The following is a 23,581-nucleotide window of genomic DNA, read 5'->3' as shown; positions in this document are numbered from 1 at the left end:
TTGTATTTACAGAAGTTCCAGACTTAAAATGCGTGCATACCCTTCACTTTAAAATTCACCTACTTTTCCTTTCATCTATAATCAACTCTTTTAGTTAACACACATGTACTTCTGCCTGTTTCAGGTGTTAATTCCACAAAGCCAGATAACAATAAAACAGCCTATGTTTTTTAGTTGCTTTCTGCTGAAGATTTTCCATGGTTCCCTGAACAAATCTCATGGACATATCTGTTTTCACCATATTCCCTAAACCCCACGCCATGGATGATCTGTAGTCTTTGAATACTAAGGAAGGAATACTCCACTGGAGATTTAGAGTAGCTATCTATAATAGTACCTTCAAGTTCCTTTCTAGGAGCGCCTGCTAGATTTTTCCTACACTCAAAATTGCACAAGAATTAGTGAGTTGGAGAGCATCATGTTTTACAAGCTCTAGAAGAGACAGCTATATAGCTCTATCTCAAAATGTTTTAAGTTAATCACCATAAAAAGCCTATGTCACAAAAGTAACCATCACTGATTTTTTTAACTGGTTCCAGTTGGCAATTAGGTATTGGAATCAAGCAATAGATAATTTAATCCAGTGGTCCTCCACTTGAAACCAATAGAGCACAAAAGAATTGAACGTTTTGCTAGAATATCCACTAGAAAATAATGTTTGGAATGTTTGGAAACAACTCAGGGTTATCTTTCCACTACACAAGAGCATTCAGCCTGAGAGCTCAACATGCCTGACAGAGTTTTAGCCCTATTTCACAGATAGGGAAACAGACATATGGTGATGAAGTGACATGCCCAGGCTCACACAACAGGTCAATGGCAAAGCCCTGGCTCCCTTATTTTGAGTCTATTGCTTTAGGTCAGTGAGGAGGACTGGAAGCAGAGAAGTGAAACCGGCCACTCTGTTTTCATTGTCCAAGCTGAGTGAATCACAAAAAGTAAACAGCAAACCTGTGAAAAGCTAAAATAGATTTATTAATTTAAGAAACTAAGATTCTGTTCATAAAAATGGTGAAAGTCTCTTAAAACAGAGATTGTTGACAATATGTAAAGGACTGATATTTTCATCACATCTGGGAAAGTGGTTTAAACCAGTTATTGAGACCAATAACTTATAATTTAACTACATGCTTGGACACATTTCTGGAAATTACATATTGATTATTCCCCTAAGGAAGACTGGCTAATGCTTTTGTTGGTAGCAGATGTAGGAAAGGGGGCTCTTAGTAAATACATTGACACACAAATACATGTATGTTTTGATACTACTTTAATTGAAGTAGTTATGTCTATGAATGTATTTACTAAGAGCCTATTTTCCCACGTCTGCTACCAACAGTTGCATTAGCCAGTCTTCCTTATGGGAATAATCAATGCATAATTCCCAGAAATGTGTCTTCATTTAACTCCATGCTTTGCAAGCTATTGGACTGTAATAACTAATTTAAACCACTTCCCAGATGTGATGGAAATATATCTGGTGACTATATGTATTGAGAAGTACTGTAAGCTTTGCATTTAAACTAAGGGCTTTACTTTGAAGTGGCATAATGGAATGTTTAAGTTGTCATATTTGACTATACACAGGTTTATAAGCAAAACAATACAAAGTTTGAAGATTAAGGAAACAAAGAATTAGGTTGTATTATTTATATAATGACATACACTTGCTGATGCTTGATAGATTAATTAAAGTCTATTCATAGGTCAGCAAGGTGTTGGTGGAGATCTGAGATTCACATCACACAAGAAAGCTGCTTGACTCCCTTTATAAATCATAATTAAAAGGATGTGACGTTAGCTAAGGGCTATGCAGCTAAAAGGTATCTTTCAGGGTTTAGAGGTGAATTAAAGGCATTTGAATCCCAGTTGAGAGCTGATGTTACAGCGAATTTACAGGACAGAATATGGGACGATGTGCCTGCACTGAAGAGCTTGCAGAAGACACCAAGAGGCAAATTGATGTGTGATCATTATAAGCAGTTGGAGAGAGGTTTGAGAGGACAAGAGTATCACCAGTAAGGTAATTGGTTTGCTTTGGTTGGTAATGCATGCATTACAGAGGTACCAATAATTGTTTTAAATTGATTGTGAGCAATAAAATGCCTTTGAAAGGGAACACTAGGATCTCTGGGCCTCACAGAAGTGAGTCTTAAGAAACTCAGATGAGGACAGGGTGCACGCAGGGCAGCCGGCCAAACCAGAGGTAGCAGTAATGGTAGGCTCTATGACATATAGAGACAACAATTTTTATGACAGGTTTCAGAGTAGCAGCCGTGTTAGTCTGTATTCGCAAAAAGAAAAGGAGTACTTGTGGCACCTTAGAGACTAACAAATTTATTAGAGCATAAGCTTTCGTGAGCTATAGTAGCTCACGAAAGCTTATGCTCTAATAAATTTGTTAGTCTCTAAGGTGCCACAAGTACTCCTTTTCTTTTAACAATTTTTATCTAACTCAGTTTATGAAAAGCCATAATGACTTTATAGAAAGATTGTTAGCTTTTGCCTGTTGAGTGAATCTTAGTGCTACTAATGACTAGGAAGATTATTCATAGCTGACAATTAGTTAAAAAAAGCGAATATGACACTGGTGCACTCCATAATGCCAACAGACTAAAAGGTCCGATTCTGCAGTCTGGGGATTTGTGCTGATCAGGACCGGAACTTTGTTTTCTAAAGACACCATTCCTTAACAATAAGATAAATAATAAAAAAACATCACCTCCCACAAGTAATGATCACAAAACATGTTACTGCCAACTTGGGAGGGGCCGGAGTGTGCCTCTAGGGAAATAAGCTCTGGCTCACAAATGCAGTTCTCATGAAAAGGAAGCTAAGTAGTAGCTACAACAAAGAAATGAAAAAAACAGATTTACAACAAAATAAAATTCTAATCTTACAACAGCAACAATATTACCCAGTTTTGCACAGGACATAGTTCAGCTCTGAAATGAAAAAAGTCTTGTTCTCAGGTCTTCCACCTTAAGTGGGATTTTCAGAATGTATACAGCATGTTAGCTGACTCCTTTCCCTTCAGAGACCTTTCCTTAATTGCCTTGAGTTGCTGTTATGCTGGGCTTGTATTCTGCATTTCTGCCTATCACTTTCAGGGAGGTGCCTTTGTGTTTTGTTGTTGGCTTTTGCTCCCACTCCCACTTGCATTTGTAAGTACTTTGGCTATGTTAATTCAGATTTTTTCCTTTAAAAAAAAGGATTGGCGCTGTAATTATAGCACACAGGTCATAATCCGTACAGCTTTGGATATGTCGGGCGGGAAGAGGCTGGGTTAACAGCTGCCACACCATTATAGGGATAACCATTGTGTCTTCTGTCTCAAAACCATTTCCCTCATGGCAGCTGCTGAAAATTCGTTTTGTGACTATTCCAGAATAGTCACATAACTATTCAACTGGATCCATTTCTGAGAGTCTAATGTACCTCCATGAACAACAGGAGAAGGAACTACAGTATCAACAGTAGGTCCTGAAGAGGATCCCACTGATGGTGATGCAACATGAGAGGTGAGTAAATTAAATGTTTCTACGCGCAGCCCTGGCCACCTGTATTGCCAGCTGGTAACACAGTCACACAAAGGACCTCTGTCCACTGCTGATGCCAGAACTCCTGATCTGCCAGTGCCGGCTCATGCTGCATGAAAGTAGCTCCAAATCACTTTCATCACTCTACAGAAAGAAAAGGAGTACTTGTGGCACCTTAGAGACTAACAAATTTATTAGAGCATAAGCTTTCGTGAGCTACAGCTCACTTCATCAAATGCATCCGATGAAGTGAGCTGTAGCTCACGAAAGCTTATGCTCTAATAAATTTGTTAGTCTCTAAGGTGCCACAAGTACTCCTTTTCTTTTTGCGAATACAGACTAACACGGCTGCTACTCTGAAACCTGTGATCACTCTACAGATGAGTGATCTTTCATCACAATAGGGCTGCTCTCAGTTACCATGACAGAGAACTGGCTCACTTAGTGTGTGTATGTATATATATTAGAAATGCTTGTGTGAATGTCTACAAGTTGCTGTGTCACCCCCCCGTCTTCACTCCACAGACCATGATTACCATGGTAAGTGTGTGCAACATTTCAAATGTGCAAAATTCCAAAAGCTCTTTTTTTCAGAGCTAGAAGTGGATTTTGCAAGTTGATGTGTGAACAAATATTTAATATTTTATGACCCCGTCTCCTCAAAAACAGAACTGGAGTGCCTGACTCTCCCTAATGTATTTGTCCCCACAACACCCTGGGGAAGTACCACTATCCTCATTGCATATATGTGGAACTGAGAAACTAAGTGATGTGCCCATCACAAAGGAAGTCTGGGGCAGACCCAGCTCTCACAAATCCTAGGCCAGGGCCAGGAGTAGTGGACTGTCCTTCCTCTCTTTAGACCCTCACAATTTAAAACTAGGGATTACTGGAAAAGAATGGAAAACATCACTCATAAATACTGAATGCAATTTTGCATTAAAAATTTTTAACCTATTTTTACCCAGCTCTTTTTGAATCTGCAAGGCTGTGCTGGAACAACAGACTCTTATTACATTTCTCTTTCTGGTTAGGCTTGAGATAAAAGTACTGTGCCAACAGTCTTTCTTGCTGTGCACAGACTTTTTTTCTTCCACTCCTGGTCTGTAGTCCAAGTTTTCAATGAAGGTTCTTCTTTTATCCAAGTTGGATCATCCATCCCTAACACGTGCACTGCAAGTACAAAACTGGAAGAGATTCTATTTGTGTTGACATTCCAATTCCAACTTCATCATCTCTGACCACAGACAAAGTCAGGCGTGCAGTTCAATTTGCCTCTATTGGCTCTGATTTCAGGGAAGTGCCCACTGTCATCAAGCTTGAGCGGTGTTTCATAGTTGAAAGGAGGGGCGTGTGTCCCTGCAGACAGCTTGGATAGGAACATAGGAACAGTCAATCCATACAGCATATTCCTTTGCTGAAGCATTGCAACTTATGCTGCAATATGCAGCAAAGTTTACTCCTGCTGTAAGTAGTAGCATCCCAACTCGCCCTCTGGAGCATATAAACACAATCAGATGAAGCACATGTCTGCAGCCATATTTACCAGAGCCAGATGTACTGCCAATACTGGGGGGGGAGGTGCACAGAATAATAGTTACTTTGCACAGATATTCACAGATCCATGATATTGGACCTTCTTTCCTTGTAGCATTTTGGACTGTGTGCACAGGCTTCAGCCCAGACCGCTGTCTGTCCCAACCGTCTGCTGAGCCTGCGTACAAGACGGGAATATGCAATAGATTTCTGACCTCTTCCATACTGTCAGATTCTACAGTTAACATCTCCCTTCCATATCCAACCTGATGTAATCAGCTTCTGTATTGTGTAGAATAGCACAGAGTGGGAAAATAGAGAGGAAAAGTTTAGTAATTAACCCTATGGTCAAAAGTAAATTTAGTGGCAATATTTCTTCTATTAATTTGGTCTTTATTTGAAAAAAAATTATTTGCAATACTCTCATCTGACATAGACAGGTTTAAAAAAAAATTAATTTGGTAGCCAAGAGGAAGGAGCCATGAAATGCTGATTTTGACATCTATATTCAAATCTCAGACTCCATCTCCTTTTCCTAATTTTGACCTCAATAACCTTGAGTGTGTTTGCATTTAGTGTTCCTGGAAGTGAAGGCTAATACTACTGGCTTGAGTAGAGTTTTGGCTTCTTTTGAACAGAGAGATTAACAAGCATACATACCTAACTGCTGTCCACATCACAAAAACGTCAAGCTGTGCCTGATGGCCTAGAATGTGACCATCTAACTAACTTTACTTTTGGGATTTAAATCAGGAATTAAATTAGGTTTCCAGAGGTGAAGAAAGTTCAATTCACTTTCTAAATAAAGAAACATGGGTTTGTTTTTAATAAGGAAAGTTGTTAGTCCTATTTTATTGTGAGCGACAGAGGCAGAAATGGAAAGAATCAACATAAGCATTATACCTAACTTATTTAAACTACAATCACCATGGTATCTGAATGCCTTACAACATTATTTAAATCCAAAAGCAAACAAGTAAAACAACAGATTTATACAACAGATTTGTACATATTGTAAGAAAGTTGACAGAGTGCTAAAACCTATTCTATGATCTATACGTGTTTGCACAACGAAATGATGTATAGTATACTCTATATTGTGAGCAGAGCCTTGATTTACACAAGTAATAATCTTGCTCTATATATTAAAACACAGTCCAAAAATCCTGTACAGCTACTCATCTAAAATCTAATCCAAACCCTATTAAAGTTCAATCAAAAGACTCCCTTTGACTTCAGTGGGCATTGGATTGGGCCTATAGTACCTGTGAATAACGGTGAGTACAAACAGCCTAGCACATGATCATATGTAAAATATCACATTGCATAGATTTAAAGTGGAAGACATGCAATAACAAGACAAGTCACAGCATAGCAAAACCTTGTTTCTTTGGTGAAACAGAAGCAGATATTAAAGTTACAAAGATTTTAACTTTCATTCACAAAAAACCCAGACATTCACATTATACACTATACAAGTTATAATATAAATAGAGAAAAGCATTATGTGTGCTGTAGAGGGGAAAAAAGTACAAGTCAATGCAGTGGGGTACTGCAGTAAAGAACACTCGAAGGTTAGGTTCCACTTGGTTTAGCAGTCAATGGAATTTCTTAAAGACACCATTTGCAATTGTAGCTACTGTATTTGCTGAGAAGGCATGGAAGGTTTACTTTATGGACAGCTCAATAGGATACAAATTCCTACATGTTAGCTGGATTTTCACTTTTTTTCTTTTGCTTGCTACTCTCTCCGTAATTTTTGTCTACATCAATAATATAAGAGACCTAGACTTATGTCTTTATATTATAATTTTAGAAGATGTATCAGAAGGTATTTATCTTTTTTTTATTTTTATACAGCCCAAAAGTGTGCTAGGTGAAACAACCAAATTGACATGGTCCTTGCTGTGGAGAGCTTATTTTAAATACTACCTTACTATATATGTCCAGGCCAATGATGAGCGGAATGGGTCAAAGTAAAATAAAACAATCAAAATAAAGAAGTCCTACATGCACACTTCATTCACTATGATCTATAATCTTTTTGTGCATTTTTTTTAGATAACCAACATGCTGATTCTTCTACAAGTCACCCATTTCATCACAAACAAGTGATCATGTTTGCTAGGAATTTAGTTCATCAGGGAAATAGCAGTTGAGGTGGAATATGGTTCCAAATGCATCAAGGGAGCTCAGGGGCTAACCAAGTGCTTTCAATTTTCTTTGCATGGGTAAAATAACATCCAATAAGTTAAATCAGTATGGCTTACTTCATTTATTTATGTACGCTTCACAGCTGCAGCATTCATACACAAACATTCATTACTTTATAAAAAAGATTAAAAATGGTTATATATACAAAATTATTTACTTTTTTTACTTTTTTTTTGTTTGTTAAAAAAAAAAGAACACCCCAAAAAACCAACCCTAGGTCTACCTCCATTATAAAATGCAGAGACTTGTAACATAGACCTATGGTTAGTATTGTGAAAGTCATTTTAAGAAAGTAACCCTGGTTGAGAGAGTTAATGTATTAGCACTTTGACTCCTACAGGCCTCCTTTGCCATATACAAGTCCTCCATGCAGTCCTTTCTCACCAGTGATGAAGCTGGAATGGAGAGCAGGAAAAGTTCCACATTGCAGTCCCTAATTCAGGCTTGATCTCACTTTATGTGCTACGTCTAAGTTTTGCATCACATGGACAAAAACTGTTCTTCTGATGGGAAATGGCAGAGTTAAAAAAAAATATATAACTTGCGTGTTTATCTTCATCTGGCAGTTTTCAGTCAATACAATTATATTTAAACCATCTCCAACCTAGGTGAATGACAGACAAATAAGGAAATCAATGATTATAGACCTCTGAGGCCATATAACCATAAATATGCCTGAACTTAGTGTGACTTTTCATTTTATATACAGGATTTTTAAAACAACACACAATTAAACATAATAAAATCATCTTATTTACATTTTCATTGGTGCTAAAATTGAGCTGTTTAAATATTGCAGTAGGCTGGTATATGTTATAAAATAGTCCCCACTGGTGGCATATAGAAAACTAACATTTCTGATTGGCTGGAAATGCTTCCTCATATTTTTATTTTTGAATTTGCTGATAAACCCCAATATTTTTGCAAAACGTGTTGTGAATTCTGGAGTCCATCGTTCCAAACAATTTGATAATACTTCTATAAATGATAGAAAAGGCACAGTAAGTTAGGACTTTGGCTGAAATGGTGAAAATCCCCATTCACCATTTAGCATTCAGCGCCTTGAATCCTGCCACGTCCTGATCCAGCGGTGATAATGTTTTGATGAATTTAAGAAAGTTCCCTTTCCTGGTGAAGGATGTTTATAGTAATATTTCTTAGAATAAGTCCTTTGGAATGTGGATGCTGCAAAGAAGGGGGAAAAGAAGAAAAATATTAAAAGAATACCTTGATCTGAACAATAAACTGGCTGATAGGTGGACAATATAATGAGTCACACTTTATATTAAATTTATTAATGGTTTATAAAGGGTTTATAAATGTGTATTTGATGTTATAAGCATATTACAGACAGAAGTAATATAGTAATATAGTAATATAGTAATATAGATGATTACAAGCATATCAACAGACAGTATCATTGATGGTTGTGAGCCATGGCTATAAGGAACCTATTGGCCCTGACTGTGTTGCCAACTTTTATGAGTTTATCATAGTTACATGATATTTGATGTATTTGTAAAGCCCCTGCTCCTGACATTAAGTGGGTATGGGAGAATTTCATGGGAGAATTTCAGCTTTCACTCTCGTTTGTTTTTTTAAAAATACATTTATAGCCCTGATGGTTGTGGAGAAAAGCTTGAAGACATGATCCAGGGACATCCTAAAGACTGAAAAACCAGAAGACAAATAAAAGACCCCCCCACACCCTTTTTTTTAAACCATGATTTTTTGAGGCCTGATTCATGGTTTTGAACACCTGAGATTAATGCTGTTGGAACAATCTATATCAATTGACTAATCCTGTATTAAAACATCTATTAATCATTTATTAACTCTTCATACGTAATCTGAAAATGGATCCTTAATAAAAAGTTTGACCAAATTGGATCTATAGTTTCTGATACAGCTCATAGTCAGCAACTTACGATTCATGCACGTGATTTTAGGCATATCCCATCTTCCATTCCCTTGACACCGGATAGTTGGAATATGGCGCTGGATGAAACCATCTTTGCAGTGGTATCTAATCAGGGAGTTGATTTCATAGCGAGGCTTCATCTTCCCAAAAGTCTTTGCATTTTCTACAACAGGAGGCTGACCACAGGCAACTAAAGACCAAAAAGAACCAAGTTCATAGGTGACATTCCAAAGTGAGTCTAACCCAGCAGTCCTTACTCAGGAGGGCACCAACTGACTTCATAGAAGTCTTGCCCAAATCAGAACTGCAGGACTGGCACTGTTGTGACATGGTTGAGCAGATTTTAATGTCACAAGAATGTAAACGGAAACTTGCAGACAAAATTGATGGAGTTTCCTTTTTGTTTTTAATTTACTATGTGGTTTGATGGCCAAAAGAAAATGGGAATAAAGTAGCAATTTCAGCAGAACTCCAAAAGCCATTAACTCTACATCAAAAGGTTTTTCAAAAAGGGCTAATTCATAAACTTAGTCTGGAATTCTCCTTTTGAACAAGACTATATGTGAAACACTGGAGACCTATGGATCCATCAATGATATATCAATAAAATGCAGTAAATCTAAGGATGTTACATTAGGCAGCAGTGGCGAAGATTTAGGTTTGGGTTTTGACTGCACCAGCGTGTAAAGGCTGAGAATTTCAGATGATCAGCTGAGTGCACAAGCTTCTAGTAACAGCAAGGTTTCATAGTCCCACCCATTCTAATGGAGCAAAGCCACTACATAGCTGAGCTGAATGAACCCAAACGTGGTTCAGGTTTAGACAGCATGAAAAAATAATCCTGCTTTGGAAAACACATGGATAAAGGTCTGTGAGAAAATGCCTTCAACAGGAGCTGAAACTCCAGCTCAGTAATAGCAGGCATTGACTGTATGCTCAGTGCAGCCCATAATTCTGTTAACTAAAGGGAGTTCTCTGGGCAAACAAGCTCCCTCATTGGTTTTCTTTTCAAACAGCCTAGCAGTAGGAGTACTCCAGTACTTTCTGCAGTTAGAAGGGTGACTCCACCTTCTGACCCTGCCCAACCATCTGTTTTTGGTTAATTTAGGCTACTGAGTTGTTGGAAAGCTGTACAATCTGCCCAAAATATAATCTTTCTGGGCTAGAGAAAAAAGAAGCTGGTTTAAAGCTGGTAAGCATAAACCCATATGAGGATCCATTATGCCAGTCTCCAGCCAGAATTTGTCCCCATCACTTTATAAAGCAGGATCACTCAGATATATGAATTCAGGGAATCATGCCTATTTTAGTCACTATCACATGGTGATGGTTTCTCACCTGTTCCTTTCTTGCAGGTATATGTGAGGTGGTAGTTGCATGGCACATCATTCCACTGGCCATTCTCATGCCAAATTATAACAACACAGTCTTCTCCAGCAGAAAAGAAACTGTCTGGCTGGTTAGGTCGCCAGTTTTCATATTGCTGCAGAAAAGAAGAGCAAAGTTATTATTTCCAGAGTCAGGGCATATTACATTCTGTATTAGAGAAGATCACATAATATTTCCTCAGAAACGGAAAATTAAATAGTTCAACACAGGCAATTCAACACAAATTAAACAAAAATGGATGTACAATTAATAGAAGTGGAAGGGAATTGATTATCTTAATGGAAAGAAAATAAAGCTTCCTCCTCTTGCATCGGACCTGCTTCTACCACACCATTTTTATTAATACCACATTCATACAGAAATTGAACAGGAGCAATTCCTGCCATCTAAACAATGCAGTTAAAAAAGTGATACAGACACAGAGACACTCAAAGGAAACCAAGGACAAGCGGTTTGGAGCAAACCAAACCAAACACAAGGATGTGTTGCGCTTGTTTGTTTGTTTAATTGTAAGCCTGTGGTTGAGCCTAGCGAACAAATACAGACAAATTATGGACCTGACCCTGAAAAGAGTTCCATTCCTGGCAGGTTTTGATGGGGCACCATTCATAAAATTGGTCCACACATACCTCATTGCAAGACATGGACTTAAGATCATTCAGTGATGTCATTTGTAGTGGTGTGGGGGAGAGGAGAGAGAGAATTCAATCTTCTCTGTTGAACAATAAGCCAGGAGTGCATTAAAAGTTGCAACATAGGAACAGTGAATGCTGGATCAGATTCAAGGTCCATCTAGTTCAGTTCCCTGTCTCTGACATTGGCCAGTACCTGATCCTTCAGAGAAAGGTGTAAGAACCCCACAGTAGGCAGATGTGGGATAAGTCTCATCCTGGTTTCCAAAGAGATACAGCAACTAAAGACATGTTTTCCCCTCCATTAATAGAGACCCCACCCTTTTTGGACTTCTCTGACCCTATTTTAATTTCTTCTTAAAAATACATGTATCATAAAAAACAAAACAGAATTTTTTTTTGAAAACTACATATAATAATTTTCTTCTGTATTCCTTCTATGTCACTGCTGGAAGAATTGTATGAAGGATAAAAATAAGTATCTGAAAACAGGAATTCATATAAATGCCAGAACCTAGCCAGCCAATCAGCACCTTCTATGGTCAAAGTGGCAAGATCCCCCCATGTTCACATTTGAATTTGGCACTTACATCATCCTGACTGGACCTTGTCCATATAAATGTCCATAAAAGCATAGCTTTAAAAAAAAATAACTTTATGAAATTACCACAATTCAATACCCAGGTGAACACATTTAGAAATAAAGTGAACGAGCCACACACAATGCTGAATCAAGCTATTAAAAAGCTGAGTTTAATGCTTAACCTTTTCCTACAATATGTCATGTTATCCATTACTAGTCTTTAATTATCTAAGCACTTCTTAACTGTAATGTTCTAAACTGAGCTGCACTAAATTTATTACAGGTGCCCAACTCGTAAAACATCCTCCTTGATGTGTGGGACTAAGTTAATTTAGGGTTGCCAGGTGTCTGGTTTTCAACCAGAATGCCCAGTTGAAAAGAGACCCTGGTGGCTCCGGTCAGCACCACTGACCAGGCCGTAAAAAGTCCAGTTGGTGGTGTAGCAGGCCTAAGGCAGGCTCCCTGCATGCCCTGGCTCCGTGTGACACCCGGAATCAGCGGCATGTCCCTCCAGCCCCTAGGCGCAGGGGCAGACAGGGAGGCTCTGTGCACTGCCCCCACCCTGAGCACCAGTTCTGCAGCTCCTATTGGCCAGGAACCATGGCCAGTTGGAGCTGCGGGGGCGGTACCTGCAGGCAGAGTCAGCGCCTGCAGGCAAGGGCAGTGCACAGAGCTGCCTGGCCACACCTCTGCCTATGGGCTGGAGGGACATGCTGGTCACCTCCAGGAGCTGCATAACGTAAGCGTTGCCTGACCAGATCCCTCATCCCACACCTCCTCCCACACACCAACCCCTGCCCCATCCCTGAGCCCTCTCCCGCACTCAAACTCCTTTCCAGTGTCCACATCTGCACTCCGAACCCCTCAGCCCCAGCCAGGAGTTGCATCCTGCACCTGAAACCCCACATCCCCATCCCCACACCAGAGCCTGGAACCCCAGCTGGAACCCTCACCCCCTGCCACAGCCTGGAGCCCCCATCCATACTCTGAATCCTTCGGCCCCAGCCCAGAGTCCCCTTCTGCACCCTAAACCCTTCAGCCCCACCCCCACCCCAGAGCCCACACCCGCACTAGAGCCCTCACCCACTCCCACACCCCAACCCTCTACCGCAGCCTGGTGAAAATGAGCAAGTAAGCAAGGGTGGGGAAGAGTGAGGGTGGGGGGATGGAGTGAGATGGGGGCTCAGGGAAGGGGCGGGGCCTCAGGGAAGACATGGGGCAGAGGGTGGGGCAAGGATGTTTGGTTTTCTGCAATCAGAAATTTGATTTCTAAGTTAATTTCACCTCTGCACTTCAATGTTCAGCATCACTAACACAAGACATATACAGGTCCTTCTTCATTAAGGGCCAGAATTCAGCATTTTGTGGTGGGAGTGCAAATCCTCCACGCATGGCAGCTAAGCACAATGCACAGCATGCAAACATTCAAAAGCAGGGATCTGCAGTGTGCATGACTTTCTGTTTCACACTGTGCACAAATGCAAAATGGATCTGCATGCATCCCACAGTGCAAAGTGGGTAGATCAGGGAGGCCTTACCTGGGCATGGTGGTTCAAATGTGATTGAGGATGCATAAGCATGGGTCAGAAATTCTGCCCTAAGTAATGCCAGTAAAAGAGTAACTCCATGGAAGTTAGTGGAATTACTCTGGATTTACAAAGTAAAATCCAAAGTGAATGTTCTTCTATGCCTGCTCTGTCCAAGTGTTGGGACTCTCTTACAGCATGCTCAGATAAGACACTTAGGAAAACCAGATATTACAGCCAGGATCCTGGTAGATGCTTGAGCCAAAGTGTATTCAATAGAAAGAATCTCATTGATTTCAATAGGTTCTAAAACTGGCCCAATCTTTCAGCACTCCTGGAAGGTTCTGCGGACTTGTGGAAGTCAAGGGTGCTCTGCACCCCAGGTGTGCGAGTTGAGGAGAGCTCTGCACCTTGTCGGATTGAGCTGTATACATGTATAACAGTTTGTGGGAGTTTTACATCATAATGGCTTCGAACTTTTTGTTTTGTTAGCAGGGCTGCAGCCTAATGGTGCAGGATCATATCTAGACTCTGTGGTTTGTGCAAGAATGTCTGATATCCCTCAACATGACACACCACTGCCTCACATCTGATATCATCACTGCACAGATTTATTTTGGCTGGGCAGCTCTGATTTTGCTTGGTGTTAATGCCGGAATTGCTTAGCAGAGGAATTTCCAAACTGTTGAACTGCTTTCCTAAGTCTCCACCCTGCTCCTCTGCAGTTTTTCAGTACCTTATTTAGCCACACTTCACTGATTGGGAGATAAGAGATGTGGGGAGAAAGTATTTCACCGTTTGGATGGCATGTATTGCTTTACAAATGCATTAATATCCTTTTTCTTGTTATGGGAGAGATTTTGAGGAATCATGATTCTCCTCTGACTTACAATGGCGTAAATCAAGAGCAACATTATTGAGATCAGTAGAGTTACATCAGCATAAAACTGAGAGAAGAATCAAATCCCACATGTGTCAGTTACTAGGCTACAGCGTTTGCGTTCAAAGATATCCCATGTCTATAATTACTGCACTTGCAAAGTTTAAAGGCATCTCCTATATTTGTGAAAATGCATCCAAAATAGCTGATTAATAATTCATCTGTTGGGAAACACTGCTCAAATATCCTAAACAAAGCATCTTTAGTGGTTATGTCATTTGAGATCCTTATATTTCAACTCAATTACTGTATTTTACAAAAATACATTTTACCGAAAAATAGCATATTTCAGTTCCCCATTACTTGGCACTGTTTATTGTGCAGATATTTTTTTTTAAGATCACATGTAAAAAAGTTCAGCAACTGAACTCACGGATGGATCCAAAGAATACTGTCACTGTTCCAGTCACTCTGCAGCTAGCTTATATCTTCATGTAAATTGTTACTGTCTCCACAAATCATGAAGCCATTATTAAAGGGTTCTTATTCTTATCCTGATAGTTTTCAAACCAGCCAGAAGTCATCAATCAAATGTCAACTGACATCTTACCAATATCATTAGTCTTCATTTCTGAAAACCTGAATATATTCAAATTTCAAGTTAGCTCAAGGTGGAAGAGCTACTATGGGCTTTTTTATCTACAACAAAAAGATTATGGAGTTATACCATCAAACAGACCGACCTAAAGAACAATATGGAAGCAAGACCAGGAGGAAATCACTGTAACATATAATGTGAAATGATGCCTGAGATCAAAATGTTAAAGCCCATCCAGGCAGCATATATAGGGACCTATACTCATTGCCATTTGTGCAGCCCTGAGGGGAAACCAATGCCAGACAAAGGTTGGGCTCACTGCACTTGTTTCCTTCAGCCACACAGTGGAACTGCAAGGATGATGTTGATGGAGGGGAGCTATACATTGGAATTAACACTCCGATGAGATGCACGGCGTTCATCTCTCTCAATGCTATTGTTTCAGTCTCTCTGCAGACTCGGGCAGACATTGCTCTGTTGGTAACACCCAGGTCACATTTTCAAGCTCATCTTCACAACTCTGATGGCTAGAGAGTTAGGGCTTGTCTATTCTACAAAGTCTTTGCTGATCATGTATACATTATGTCAGCAAAACCTCCTAGTGAAGACACGGCATATGCTGGCTAAACTTTTCTGCCAGAATAGCTAGACCTTTTCTCTGAATGATATTAGCTATGCCAACAAAGACACTCTTCTATCAACATAGCTGCATCTACACTGGGGTTTTTTACCAGCATAGTTATGTCAGCTGGCAGCGCATGATTTTTCCATTCTCTTAGCTGACATAACTATGCTGGCAAAACTTTGTAGACTACACCAAGTCTTACTCGTTTTCAATGACAGCTGAAATGCTGGTGTCATTGCATGACTCCAGGAGCTGGTCCCAGGAGTAGAGTGTCTCTATGCTTTAACCTGTCCCTTAGGAATCACCCAACAATACGGCCCTGCGATCATGGTCAAACTGAGAACAAGAGTAGGCCCTTAATATATCTTCACTGCTTATAACAGTGTCCCTTCAAGTCTTCGTGTAAAGTTTGCTGGTGAAATTGAGGGCCAGAATTCTTGGAATTTGACATCATTAGACTAAACTTTGCTAGCTTTCTTTGCTACAAAGACTTCTTTTGTAGCAAGATGAAGGAGGGTCCAACAGTTAGGGGTCTAGTCAGGGACTTGGGAGATGCAGGTTCAATTCCTGGCTGTGCTGCAGGCTTCATGTGTGACCTTAGACTATGTCTACACTGCAATTAAAAACCCACACTGGCCCATGCAGGTGACTCAGGCTCTCGGGGCTCAGGCTGCAGGGCTGTATGATTGCAATGTAGACTTCTGAGCTCGGGCTGCAGCCCAAGCTCAGGGACCTTCCCCATTTGCAGGTTCCTAGACCTCAAACATCTACACCGCAATGATGTCCCTTAGCCTGAGAACCACAAGCCTGAGTCAGCTGACATAGATGAGCCGCGGATGTCTAATTGCAGTGTCGACATACCCTTCGTCTCTTGGTTCCTTATCTGTAAGATGGGAAGACGGTGAGGAACTCAGATATTATGGTAATGGAGACCATATAAGTATCTAAAATACATTTACTATTATGTCCCTCAGGTGCCTGGATTTCTATAAACTTCATTTTGGTTTGAATTAAACTTAACCAGACTCTGACAACTGAGTGACAGACTGTCTTTTAAATTAAATTAAGTCTAAGGAAACAAACAGTTAACAGCAAACCTTTGTCATTCAGAAGTGTCATTAATCAAAATGAGCAAGCACAGTATTCCCATCATGAAGACATCTCTGCAAATATCCGAATACATTCTGCTTTATAAAAGGTTAGGTACTTATAATAGTTTATGATAACTACCCATACTTTGGAAACTAATAAGTAATCCACTTAGCTCTTTAGCTGTTTGCACACTGTCAAGGTGAATCTGTGGGGAACAGCATCAAAGCATTGTAATAGCCATCCAGTGATAACAGCCATTCCTTTATCACAGAAATACATACCAAGTGGCTGTCATCAATAGCTAGGATTTTACATTCCAAATAGTCAACAGACACTGTGTGTAATGAACCACAACAAAATAAACCTCTGACGCAAACAACTTAATTACTTGACCTTTTTCTTGTGTAAAGGCCAATAATCCCTTCTATAACTAAACCCAAGAAATTATTTACTAGAAGTATGTCTAATCTTTACACTTTCATGGTTGCTGTTTTTTATCCTGGGGGAAGGGAACATTTTCTGCAAAGTTACATGACTCTCCAGTACAAATTTATCCTGGCGTGTTTTTGGCACTTGTTATTATGAACGTGATCTGTATTCCCGTGGCTGTCCTCTTTGAATGCTTCACAATGAGAAACTGATATGGCATATCACAAAACTGAGAAAAGGACATTAGGAGTGAGCTGAATAATTTACAGACCACAGAGAAATCAAAGTTAAGCAACATTTCCTGACTGGCATTTATCAGTAAACTGGTTTAAACTGAGCACTAGAAGCCTTAACAACACCATGACCACTTGCAATTGTCTCCTTTTCCCTAACGCTCCCCGAGAATGGGAATATGCTCTTCCATAATGACAGATAAGCCCTTAGAAGTTCTTATCATGAAAGTCTGCTGATACAGTCATCCATTGGTGGGCTTCTTTTGAAATTCATTTACCTAGGATAGCTCAACTCAAATGTTATATCTGCTTTTGAATGAGGTCCTGCTATTAAGCAGTTTTACAGCTGATGCACAAGGAGATCAATTGACTTGTTCCAGGTTACAGTGAGTCAGTGGATCAGTTCAGACTTTACTGGCAGATTATTCTGTTAGACAACATTGCTTCTGTTAACTGAGAGACCTGGAAGAAGACTGGAAGGAATTTCACTTTCCATAAACAGCAAGAAAAAAAGCCAAGGGTTTATTTGTAAAGATTCAACAAAGATCATAACAACATTTCCACTTATAATCATAGCATCACTTAATATTTAAATTAATCTGATATTTGCTCTGGGAAAGACAAGATGTTACATTTGAATTGTTGCACTGACTTAGGTCCCAATCCTTCAAACAGTTCCACATGTGCTTAACTTTAAGCATGTGCGTAGTTCCATTGACTTCTCTGGGAATATTCATGCATTTAAAGGCCCCCGTTCAGTCAGGTATTTAAGCACATGCCTAACCTTAAATACATGAGTAATCCCATGGAAATCTTTGAGGCAGCTCACATGCTGAAGCACCTTACTGAATCTGGGCCAGAGGTAAGTGTGTGTTTTGCAGACTCAGAGTCTTAATCATTAAGGGTGAAATTGTGGCCTCTTTGAAGACAATGGGAATTGCCACTGGCTTCAATGAGGCCAGGATTTCACCCTAAGGATTTAGGCCCTGAGACTGCAACTTGATTTGTGCAGGCAGACCACTGCTTCCCCATGAAGCAGCTTGCAGGATAGGGGTCTTAGTTAGCGCATGTTCATGTCTTTCTGGAAATATCCCAGAAAGACCACATGCATGCCCTATAAATATTTACATCTAAAGTAGAATATATATCTTTTTGAGAGAATATTAGCAATGCCATATAATGAAGATCCAATCCCTGCTTAGAACCAGTGACTAGCTGATGTATAAAATCAGTGCGAAACTTGTATTTTATATTGCAAAGCTAGGTGTTTGGTTGGTTGCTTGGCTTATTTTTTTTATTTGAGAACTTGTGAAAAGGAGAAACTTTGTGTTGAGCATGACAGGAAGCTTCCACTAGATGGAGCTGCCTACCCATTACTGTGCCTAGATATTAATGATCTGAGGTTGTATTACACTAACTTGTTTGAATAATACTAAAAAAATTAAACGTTTCTGAAAAGATATTAACTTCTCATTTCAATGCTTGATTAAAAGCCCATTGATGCCAATGGAAAGACTCCCACTTACTTCACTGGACTCTGGATCAGGCCCTCACAGATTAGTTTTTATCATGCTTCATATATTTAGCTTAGTGAGAACAATATAGTTTGCTTTATTTGCATGCATAAGGGGGACTTCCAGAGGAAGTCCAGACTGCTCCATATAGAAATTAATGAGATACTGGCACTTTTGGTAAGAGGGGAGTTTCCATGATGTCTTTGTTTACTAGCTAAGGCTACATTAGAGAAATGTGAACCCCTGTAACTTCGTCAGTGTACAAAGCTTCTCTAATGTAGACAGCGACTATCTAGGTATGTGTATAATCCTCATTTTGAGCAATATGTTAGTTATCTACCTGACTGCTGCTCTCCACCCAAGAAGTAGTTGCATCTATCAGAAGTACTGTATGTACAAAATGTGTAAAATGTTTTAGGATCTTTAGTATGAAGTTCACAATATAAATGATCATCATGATTTAATGTAACTTTGCTCTCTATTGGCTTTTTAAAAATAGGAATATAATTTAATTAATGTTTAGGTCTGCCCTATGAGAATGTTGTAGAAGGACCAATCTAACTTGATTAAACTAATTTGCCAGTGGGAAGGTATCTTTGTTTTGAGGAGTATGACAGAGGCTTGTTAATAGAGTACATGAACTCTGGGAATTATACTAAAGTAATTATATAAATCAATATCTACACAATTGTATTTTTCACGTGTGACTAATTAGAGAGACACACCAAAGAATACCCCATTTTGTCATTTATTCCAACCGTTATTTCAGGTTGTAGGCTGCTATGAGTTTCATCCCAAAGCCAAATGTAATGCTCCTCAGAAGTAACTGCCTAGACCTTTGGGGAAAAAAAAGAGACTCCTCACCCCCCTAAAAAAAAGTTTAAGAGGCCTCTTACTAGTCTGAGACATTCTGAGCTAACAACATACCCGCCATTAAACAATATACTTTAAAAAATAATTAATAATAATAATAATACATAGTTCTCCTGGCTTAAGCAGGACAAATGAATATTTTAGAGAGGGGCTATAATGACTGTTATATCTGAAAATCAAAATATTTGGTAGATTTAAAATCCCTGTCTTCAAGAAACCTATGGATCTCTGGCACAATAGCCTTTTTGTTTGCAGTTGACCACAGTATTTTTTAGTCTGTTTGTTTTATTTAACTCACAGGCAGCCTACCTCCCTACAAAGTACTATGCATTTTTTAAAAAAAGAAAAGGAGTACTTGTGGCACCTTAGAGACTAACGAATTTATTAGAGCATAAGCTTTCGTGAACTACAGCTCACTTCATCGGATGCATCTAATTCATCTAAATTTATTAGAGCATAAGCTCATGAAAGCTTATGCTCTAATAAATTTGTTAGTCTCTAAGGTGCCACAAGTACTCCTTTTCTTTTTGCGAATACAGACTAACACGGCTGCTACTCTGACACCTGCATTTTTTAAGTCCTTTTGTGTTCAATACAGCTATTCTTTCTGGAAGGGGAGGTGTTATAGATTTAAGGTAAAACACTCTGATTCACTGACCAATAAAGGAAAGAATAAGAGAGGACTTTGTTTTTAACAGAATGAAACTTTTGTTTTTCTGTAGCTACCTAACACTGGCAAAGAAGTCCAGTATTACAAACATGAAGCATAACACTCTTGCTAAAGTGAAGAAAAACTAACGTAAGGTCTCTGGGTAGTTGTTAAAGTGGCAACATGCCCATTACTTTCCTGGCTGCCAGCATTCTATGAGCGACAGACAATCTGGCCATAGACACTAGCCAGCTCCTTAACACAGCACTAATCTTGTGTAATGGAAGTGAGCTCACTGCCATACAAAGCACTAATTATCAACAGCATTTTCCAAAGGATATGAATAGACAGAGGTCTGAAGCACCACCCTAGGTAGCTATATGTGCTTAATCCATACCATGGAACATAGAAACATAATTCCAGTGGGCTCCTTCACCACTCTAGTTGTTTGCAAGGGTGTTTAATGGTGAAATGCTAGCAATACAACTACAAACAGAAGAAACTGCCAAAAGTGACACTAGATTTTTCTATTTAGATGAGTGTGCTTCATGGCTATAAAGGTTGCTATTAAACTTCAGTTTCCCTATGAGATTTTCAAATATCACACAATATCTATTTACTGGCCTTTGAAAAATAGCTTGGAGAATGTCCCAGCTGATTAGGGCTGGTAATATTCATATCTAAGTCTTTCTTGCACTTATCAGCCTTTGTTGCTGAATTTGTCCTAAACATAGCTGAACTGAGCACGCTTTAAGATATGCAATCATCCATCTTGATATGGTCTACCTATTCCTTGCAAATAATTATTTGAGGACTCTAGTCCTTGTGGCCTCTTCATAGTCCCACTGTGATTTTCCCAGATTTGTTTGGTTATTATTAGTAATATTTTACAGTATATTTGCAACTGTGGATTGTTCATAAAAAGTTCTTAGCAAATACTCCAATGAGCATTCAATAGTCAAACTGTGTGATTAGTCAGTTAAATCACATGGTAGATTCCTATTCCCTGATGGGATGACCTAATCTGAACTGTTGCAGTACAAATATTTTATTTGCATGAATAAAAAATCCTACCCATACATTCTGGTGAAAGAAAAATATTCACAGAAATGCTTTCAGAAAACTGAATAGAAGTGGGAAGGAATATGTTTAAAAGCAAATCACTATTTTGATTTTGCAAAAATGTTTGTGAAAACAAACTCTTACATATGTCTGTTGTAGTTCCTAAATAAATTAGAAACTAGTAGAAAAGAGCCTTGTCAGAGGAACACAAAACACTCAACTACAGGACAACATGACATGTAATATGTCATGGCTTCCAAATCCATGGTTAACATATTCTCTCTGGCATAGTATATAATTCAAATGCAGCCTGCTGCAACCAGGGTGCAGGGCAATGTCTTGAGGGGAAACTGCTTGAGTTCCAGCCAGTATTGCATAATGAAGTTCTGGAAGTATTCTGTCCACTACACATTCACTAACAGGACTTCAACACTTGATGCTGAGGACCTCGCCAACTAGAGGCTGCTACTGAATCTCCTATTTTGGGAAAGATTATTGAAAAGATTGAAGCCAAGCAGTTATGGCAATATTTGTAGCCTGCAGATTTCCTTGATGGTGGCCCATCTGGTTTTAGACATGGCTATTGATCTGAAATTGTGTTGGTGGCATAAGTCAATAATCTCTACCCTGAGACCATTTACAACAGTAGCCTACTTGTTAAACAGAATTGCTTGCTAGGATCAAACAGCACTTGCGATCTGGGGGCTGTACTGGCTACCTATGGACTTCTGGGTGAAATTCAAGGTTGTTTTTGTTCTTTACAATGCTAAGTTTTTTTGGTCCAAGTTATCATATAGAGACATCTGCTTTTCATGCTGCTCTAACTCAGTTGCAATCAGCAGAGGTGCTGAAGCTGGAGCTCCCTTGATATACAAGAGAGGGAACTGCTGGTAGAGTGTTCTCCATCGGGCACCTAAATTCCACATAATGCTTCTTGTTCGCACGGTCTGCCACTGCCTAGATTTGTGAACTTTGTGGACATGCTGCAAAGGTCATGATTTGCTCAGGAATTTGGAGGAAGGACTGGATGATGTTGGACAGGGTTGTTTGTTGCTTCAGTGTAATGGTGTTACAGGCCAGAGCAAATTATGATTATACTGGTGACTTGGCAGTAGATTCACACCATTCAGTGTAAGTATTGGTTATTATGTTTTAAATACTGGAAAAAGTGCCCAGAACTTAGGGCTGGTGCTTTCAGCACGTATGTTTTAGGAGTAAAAATAAATGTGTCAAATATAAGTAAAATATGACCAAGTCTATAAATTCAGGACAGTAAAATGGCAGTTATGTGCAAAATAATTTGTATATGGAAAACTGGCACCTGCCTCAATGAGCACTTGCACTGCAATGCCCAGGTTGTATGATAACAAGGTGATAAGTAACAGTCAGCATGGATTTGTCAAGAACAAATCATGTCAAACCAACCTAATAGCTTTCTTTGGCAGGGTAACAAGCCTTGTGGATAGGGGAGAAGTGGTAAATGTGGTATATCTTGACTTTAGTAAGAATTATGATTCTGTCCTGCATGACTTTCTCATAAACAAACTAGGGAAATACAAACTAGGTGGAGGTACTGTAAGGTGGGTGCATAACTGGTTGGAAAACTGTTTCCAGAGAGTAGTTATCAGTGGTGCACAGTCAAGCTGGAAAGGCATAATATGTGGGGTCCTGCAGGGATCAGTTCTGAGTCCGGTTCTGTTCAATATCTTCATCAATGATTTTGATAATGGAATAGAGAGTACACTTATAAAGTTTGCACATGATACCAAGCTCAGAGAGATTGCAAGTACTTTGGAGGATAGGATTGAAATTCAAAATGATCTGGACAAAATAGAGAAATGGTCTGAAGTAAATAGGATGAAGTTCAATAAGGACAAATGCAAAGTACTCTACTTAGGAAGAAACAATCAGTTGCACACATACAAAATTGGAAATGACTGCCTAGGAAGGAGTACTGCAGAAAAGGATCTGGAGGTCATAGGGGATAGCTAACTAAATTTGAGTGAAAAGTGTAACACTGTTGCAAAAAAAAGCAAACATAATTCTGGGACGTATTAGCAGGAGTGTTATAAGCAAGACACAAGAAGTAATTCTTCCTGCTCTACTCTGCATTGATTAGGCCTCAACTGGAGTATTTTGTCTAGTTCTGTGCACCACATTTCAGGAAAGATGTGGATAAACTGGAGAAAGTCCTGTGAAGAGCAACAAAAATGATTAAAGGTCTAGAAAGCATGACCTATGAGGAAAGATTGAAAAAATTGGGTTTGTTTAGTCTGGAGAAGAGAA

The 23,581-nt window shown here is 39.3% G+C and overlaps 1 protein-coding gene across 3 annotated transcripts in view; it reads right to left on the bottom strand.

Annotated features, from left to right (window-relative positions):
• Nucleotides 1-5,892: 5,892 nt before the first annotated feature.
• VCAN (versican) overlaps nt 5,893-23,581 on the bottom strand; it is a 133,511-nt gene continuing 115,822 nt past the window's right edge. For 2 of the 3 annotated variants that reach the window (XM_038402869.2, XM_038402872.2), the window contains 3 exons: nt 10,549-10,693; nt 9,218-9,400; nt 7,335-8,474 (listed from right to left, as the gene is read on the bottom strand). In XM_038402869.2, coding sequence (XP_038258797.1) covers nt 8,344-8,474; nt 9,218-9,400; nt 10,549-10,693 — 459 coding nt within the window. In that variant the 3' untranslated portion in view covers nt 7,335-8,343. Of the gene's footprint in view, nt 8,475-9,217; nt 9,401-10,548; nt 10,694-23,581 lie in introns of all 3 variants that reach the window. The other variant, XM_038402873.2, reaches the window with a different exon arrangement.

This window comes from Dermochelys coriacea, chromosome 5 (assembly GCF_009764565.3).
Source record: "Dermochelys coriacea isolate rDerCor1 chromosome 5, rDerCor1.pri.v4, whole genome shotgun sequence".
NCBI lineage: Eukaryota > Metazoa > Chordata > Testudines > Dermochelyidae > Dermochelys > Dermochelys coriacea.
This window is presented reverse-complemented; position numbering and strand designations above follow the sequence as displayed.